General features: G+C 38.6%; 1 protein-coding gene across 1 annotated transcript; it reads left to right on the top strand.

Moving 5' to 3' along the window:
* The first annotated feature begins 1,205 nt into the window (after positions 1-1,205).
* On the top strand, positions 1,206-6,339 carry LOC116789013 (alpha-1-antitrypsin-like). The gene is made up of 5 exons (XM_032692309.1): positions 1,206-1,337; positions 2,090-2,779; positions 3,248-3,518; positions 4,238-4,385; positions 5,095-6,339. Exons 2-5 carry the CDS (start codon positions 2,107-2,109, stop codon positions 5,299-5,301), a joined length of 1,299 nt encoding a protein of 432 aa, XP_032548200.1. The 5' UTR covers positions 1,206-1,337; positions 2,090-2,106; the 3' UTR covers positions 5,302-6,339.
* The last annotated feature ends 554 nt before the right edge of the window (positions 6,340-6,893 follow it).

Here is a 6,893-nt window from a genome sequence, read left to right as displayed (position 1 = left end):
TTGTAAATCTTATTCACTGTTTTGTAAGCTATAATAGGTCAGTGACCACATGCATTGGTAGCTACTTTGACAGTTCATAATCGAGTTATAATTACTGGGCAATGGTTCAGTGATTTATGGATTATGGATCTTAACCTCACTTCAAAATCTGATGGTGGCCATCAACATTTTGGATTGCTGGTAACATGGAATAAATGGGATGCATATTGCATATATTACATCTACCTGATGGGAATGACACTATAAGTGCTAAGTGGAACACCAAAACCATCCTACTCAATGGAGGAGAGTATGTATCGGTTTAAAAAGTTCATTTCCTACCTTAGTTTCTCCTTCTGTGATTTGTCCATATATTATAGCCAACCCTGAATATCATCCAGTGATGCCAGCACGTCTTTTTTAAGACCTTCTGGATGAAAGGTGAATTGGCCTGTTTTGGGTCCTCCTGATGTCCATTTCAGTTGCATATGATACTAGCCCAAGGAAACAAGGTATTCACTGACCACGTTTCCCTTTGCAGTCAGTCTCTGGAGCCGCCAAAAATACTGTTTCTTAGCAGTGGTTGTTTTGTTGTACATTTTCTAAAAAGCCAAGGGAAAACTCTTCACCAATTCCCCAAATACTCAGCCACAGGTGAAGACCAACAACAATGAGTAAACAACTGTATTGACTGTAAATGTCTGACTAGACTGGTAATGTCACATGTTATTCTTGTTAGAAACCTAGAGACCATTCACCAATCACCAGTCTGCCCTCCATAAGAAAAGCCCTGAAACCCTTAAATAAGGTGTCAAAGGTTGTAACTGAGTTATAGAGTGAGGCAAAAGGGCTTTCTAAATCCAAACCCTGTTTTGAAATCCTGACAGAGAGGTTATAGTTCCCAGGATGAAGTGAAGTGCACACTCTGGCAGGGACAGTGCACTCCCTCATGACCTGTGCTGGCTCAGCTAGACCCAGGCAAGGAGTGGTCTTTACATAATGTCACAGTTTTCAGCTCCAGCCATGAAGGGTATGGCTGTGGCTCTCCTGCCAGATACCCACAACAGCAGGTTTCTCCTGTCAATCCTCAAGCATGGAAGGAACAGGAGATACAGTTCTTGCTCTGTTCCCTCTTGTCCGTAGCCCCCTCACCCAGCACTGTTGGCATATGTTTGGTTTGGACAAATTGTCCAAAATATCCATGTCATTACTGCTTGTTGTGCATACTCACTTGCAATTTTTGTTTGAACTAATTAATGATTAATGGGGGTGCTCTGCGTAATGCTGTTCAATGGCACTGAAGAGAAGAAGGAGCAGACAAGACTAGATGGATGCATCAAGATCTTTTTTGTAGCAATGTAAGTACCCTTCTAGTTTTCCCTTGGATTATTTGGACATTTTATTTTGGGGAGTTACATTGTTGCCTGGGAAGGGCACCTTTGTACATCTACAGAAGGGGATATAACTGTTATGGAAAAGTCGAAACATTTCAAAGGTCAGAAAGAACAGATAGCGAAGAAGGCACTTCACATAATTAAATAAAAATTTGGTGTGGAAACAATACAGATGCCTATAGACTTTCTTACCACATTGATCTAGTGTTTCATCTTTGAAGAAACTGTAAGTGTATTTTGAAATTTTCGTTCTAGACAGTATGATCTATGATTGTCACATTTTTGTTTAACACAGATTTCATTTTCTAATTATTCGATGAATTGAGAAAGGCTAACAGGGCTGCAGTAACCATCTTGCAGTACTGAGTACAAAACCAACTCCTACCAGTTACTCTGGGGAAAACATCATAAGCTTCCAGTTATTTGCAAATTTTTAAAAAAATCAGTCTTAGCCTAGGACTGTTAATATGCTAACATTAAATTTAATAAACTTTTAGAAGTTTAAAATTACCTCTTTTAAGAGAGAACTAGGCTATGTAAATAGTGTATTAGCAGTCATATTCTTCCTAGGAAACACTGGCATGCATCAGGAATGTGAATTATAAGTGTGTGGGACTTTGGAAAACAAAGTATGTTCTGAGACTGTCATTTTACTTTACTGAAGCATGAACAGATTAATTTCCATGCCATATTTTGTACGTCTATTTCGTTTCCAGAAACAGCTAAAAGGAAAATGAAGCCCACCTTCTCCTTGTGTTTATTGCTGGCTGCTTTGTATACTGTTGCCCAGTGTTATCAGCGCCCTCGCTACCGCAGTAAGCAGGATGATGCTAAAGGGACACATTATCCAGGACATGGTTCTCAGTGGGAAGGAGCTTATCCAGTTAAGAACAAAACGTTTGTCAAACTAGTTTTCAGCAATGCTGACTTTGCATTTTCGTTTTACAAGCTGGTCGCATCTGAAGCAACGGATCAAAATATTTTCTTTTCACCCATAAGCATCTCTACTTCCTTTGCAATGCTGGCACTCGGTGCCAAGTCAGTGACACTGACGCAGATTCTGGAAGGGCTTGCCTTTAACCTGAAAAAGACTCAGGAGCTGGAAATACATGACAATTTTTGCCAACTCCTCCACATGCTGAACCGTTCAGACAGCGAGTTCCAGCTGAGCCTGGGAAATGCCCTTTTTATAGAAGAGACTCTAAAACCAGTACAGAAGTTCTTGGATGACGTCAAACGCTTTTATGAATCTGAAGTCTTTTCTTCTGACTTTAACAACTCTGTTGTCGCTGAGAATCAGATCAACAGTTATATTGAGGAAAAGACAAATGGGAAAATTGTTAAGCTAGTGGAAAATCTTGATCCTCTAACTGCAATGGTTCTCGTTAACTATGTCTTCTTTAGAGGTAAGAAATATCAAAGGGTGTAAAGGTTGTAGCTTAGATACTTAATGCTTATTGCAGGGAATGAAAATTTAAGAGAAAGAAACTGGAGTTTAAATATTTTAAATTGAGAAAATCATGTTCAGTATCTTGAAAGTATTGCTATAAACCCATGTATATTTGATGACAGTAAAAATGTGTCCTCACCTGGTTTAGTGAATTTTTAATACAAACACCTTTCTTGAGTTTTGTAAATTCTTTAATGTGATCACAGACTCATGCTCTAGTGAAAGACAGCGCTTTCAGTATTATCTGTCTGTAATTATCTCTAAGTACTTAAAAAAAAAATACAATGCTATAACATCTGAGGATGCAGTAACATGAAAAAAAAATTGCTCCAATTGAAGGAAGACTGTGGGACTGGATCCTGTTTTATTCACTGTGACCATTCCTCTTTGTATTCCACTGAATAAATTTTCTTTTTGTCATAAGCTCATTGGGAGAAACCCTTCAGTACATTATATACAAGACAGGAGGATTTTTTTGTGGATCAGAAAACATCTGTAAAAGTTGACATGATGTATCGAAAGGGTTACTACAGAAATTACTTTGATGAAGAGCTGTCCTGTTGGCTGGTTCAGATATCTTACAAAGGAGGTGTTGCGGCATTATTTGTTTTGCCTGACGAAGGGAAGATGAAGCAGGTGGAAGATGCTCTCTTGAAAAAGACTGTATCTAAATGGGAAAAGTTCCTCCAAGACAGGTAAGATTTCTTTGTTAAGGTAAGAGGTGACCACGCCACAGATTAGTAGTGTTTATCTCACCAAGACAAAACGATAAAGGCCAGGTTATTCTACTGAACTCTATACACTTAATGTTCCTCTGTGTGGAGTTCCCTTTTCTTAGTTGGAAAATGAAAAAGAGCTATGACTAGTGAAGAAATAGGGTATTGAACTTGGGATCCATCTTGGGTTAAGTTCCTGGTTCAACCAAAAGTTACTTAGCAACATGATGAAGTTCACAGAAGCTTGTTTCATACAAGCATTGGGAAATTATGATAGAGAACCTGTTGGATGTTAGTGTGTTGTGGGCATTGTATGTAAAAGCAGACTAATTCACCATTACTGCAGTTATTTCTGTGGTGGCCCAGGCCTGTCGTATATTTGAACAGCCTTAGTGTAGCTAGATACGATCTTTTGAAAAAAACACTCCTATTTGGCAGTAGTAGCTCTGTCTGTCATTGAGTTGGCATAGCCTTGTCTTCCCCCCCACTCCTCGAACCCCACCGTTGAGGCAGGGGTTAATAGGCTCATTCTGTTCCAACCCTCCACATTAAGTAGCTAACCTGATCGTAAATGATATCTGGACGCTGAGAGAAGACTATTTACAGTTAGAAAAACAAAGGCGAAGTGTCAATCTACCGAAGCATTGAGGATTGTTACCTGGACGACAATTTGTCCCTATTTGTGTTGTTTGTTACAGAAAAATACATCTGCACATTCCAAAATTTTCTATATCTGGTACCTATGATGTGAAAAGGATAGTAAAACAAATGGGTATGATCGATCTGTTCACTGACCAAGCTGATCTGTCTGGGATTACTGAGGAGCCTGGACTGAAGGTTTCAAAAGTAAGTAAGCATGTGAAAGCAACCACAATATTTGTCTGTTCTGAGGAACCTGATGTTAATATTCCATGAAATCTTATCTCAGTCTCTCTGAAGCATCGCTCAATCATCATCAGCTGCCAGTCTGGAGGCAAAGCAAGCCCTATCATCAATAAACCTGGAGCCAAACATGCGTACAAGAGGTACAAGAAATGCATGGTTCCAGGACGAGGAAGAAGACATACATATAATTAAATGTTCTTTTGGCTACCAAACAAAATTATCTAAATGTAGCACATTAGCTTTGGTAAAATTTCCTCTAATTCCTCCTACAGAGGGCTAAAGGCTGTTATTCCTCTCATTCTAGTGTTCTCAAAAAGTTATTTTTTTCAGCTAGATGACAGGGTAAATTCACAATAATACATGAAGCTGCCAAAGACAAAATTGAGTCTAGGCTAAATTACCAGGTTTCTTTCCTTCCAGAGTTTCTTGCCATCAGTCATCTTGACTGCTCCTTGGCTGCCTGCAGTTTGAGGGTTACTCTCTGCACATGCAGTGATGGCTGTTGGCACTGCAGCGGGAAGGGGAGCAACTGGTGATGACCTTCCCAGAGGCTGCTGCTGCTGAATCTCGCTCCAGGCAGAGTTCCCTTTGCCAAGAGTGAAGAGGGTGGCAGACTGCTCTCTTCTGGCTGGGTTGTCAGCTGGAGGTTCTTTTGCTTTGTTCCTTGCAGGTGATTCACAAAGCCATGCTGAATGTTCATGAGAATGGCACTGAAGCAACAGGGGTCACAGTGAAGGAGGTTACCTGGAGATCCGGTGATTTTCCTCGTCCGCCTCGAGTCAGATTCAACAGGCCCTTTCTCCTGGTGATTCTGGATAAACTCACCCACGCTGTCCTCTTCATTGGGAAAATTGTAAACCCTCAGAAAAATGACTGATTGACAAGACTTCAGCACATCACTGGCTAAATTCTTGTGATCCCGTGAATCACTTATGTATGCATACCACTACGTAGTAGTGCTCATCTTTCAACCATTACCCTTATAAACATAATCACCCCTTAAAACATAAAAACAATTTTTCCTTGTCCAAAAGTCACTAGTATTTGCCCCAGCCTACAGCTCAGCATAGCTTGTAGTGTTAATGAAATACAAGTCACTTTTCACCAGTTTTGTAGGATGTCTTTTCTGACATGCTCCTGTGGGATATTCAGATTTTTCAAAGTCTCCAGATGATGTAGCTGTTGCTGTACAATCACAGTTTGTGCCTGTGAGAGGAGGAGAAGGGAAAGAGGGAAAAGAAGGTACAAGGTGTAAGACCTGTCTGTTTAATCTACTAACCTTTGATGATTATTCTTAAATATAGATCTTAATATTGGAGTGAATTTTCATTAATTTCTTTAGGTTTTGTAATGAAGTACGGCATGAAACCGTGGGATCAGTGACTGGGACACTGGAGGACACAGCAGTGTAAAGAGCTGATGAACGCAGCTGTTTTAGCTTGCCTTCTGTCTCCTCCTCAGTGGTAGCCTAGGGACTGTTAACCTGCTTTAAGCTATCATAAACACACATAAAAAATTCAGAAAATATTTGAGAAGTCACCTTCCTAAATGTTAGCAGTGAATTATTATTATAGAGTAAAAACAGATTGTGAATTGATATTTGTACTTTTCCACTTAAGATTTCCTGAGTTCAACTACACTAGATAGTTACATGGTTATGAAAGGAAAGAAACACAAAGCAGTAAATATTTAAAATTATTTTATTATTGCTTTTTAGTCTTTTTAGTCAACATCCTTAGCACATCTTACTAACATATAGAAAGGCAGTAAAAGTATTTAGATTATAGATTGATTAAGTCTTTTTTTATATAACTCAAACTGGTGGAAAAAATATAAATGGCAACTTTTTAGATCTTAGTTTCTTAAGATGTTTGTGAAAAATATAACTTAAAAATTATGGTGAATATTCCTAAAATACATTTTTTAGTTTTTTTGGGGATCTTTATTTTCTTTGACATTAAGGTAATGCTATCAATATGAGTTAATTGTTGCTGTAAGAATACCAATAAGTAATAGAAAAAACATTCCATGTCTATCTGCAGACATGTAACACTTGACATTGAAAGTCCTCCTCAAAATCACATAAACCAATGACAAAAGTTTCTTACTCATAACTATGTTTAGTATATGCAATATTTAGTAACAGTTAGCTTTATATCTCTGGACATATCAGGACTTGGTCTAATACAGATAAACTGATTCTAAAGATGATAATTTAAAAGTTCTTTGCAAGTCTCAGGGCTAACTCAGGACGAATTTCCAAAGTCCAACTTTGCAATGACAAATGATTCTGTAGGCAAATATCAAGAGACTATGTTTGTTGTTCCTCATGGACCTCAGATCAATAGTCTCCGTTTGTTACTAGGAAAAAAAATATCCAGATGGTATTTTACCAACCACATCTCACTTTGAGAGGTAACCTTGTTGCTTAACGGATGTGAAAGTGGGTAGAGAAAAATCAAGATGATT

This window comes from Chiroxiphia lanceolata, chromosome 6, assembly GCF_009829145.1.
Source record: "Chiroxiphia lanceolata isolate bChiLan1 chromosome 6, bChiLan1.pri, whole genome shotgun sequence".
NCBI classification, from domain to species: Eukaryota; Metazoa; Chordata; class Aves; order Passeriformes; family Pipridae; genus Chiroxiphia; species Chiroxiphia lanceolata.
The sequence above is the reverse complement of the archived record's forward strand: the minus strand, read 5'-3'. Positions and strand labels throughout refer to the sequence as shown.

What these genes read in the sequence shown, in the direction of transcription:
- LOC116789013 (XM_032692309.1), top strand. Translation starts at nt 2,107, where the DNA reads ATGAAGCCCACCTTCTCCTTGTGTTTATTGCTGGCTGCTTTGTATACT. An exon ending in GAAAAGTTCCTCCAAGACAG is followed by an intron (nt 3,519 to 4,237) that starts GTAAGATTTCTT and finishes TGTTTGTTACAG; the next exon opens with AAAAATACATCTGCACATTC. An exon ending in CTGGACTGAAGGTTTCAAAA is followed by an intron (nt 4,386 to 5,094) that starts GTAAGTAAGCAT and finishes TGTTCCTTGCAG; the next exon opens with GTGATTCACAAAGCCATGCT.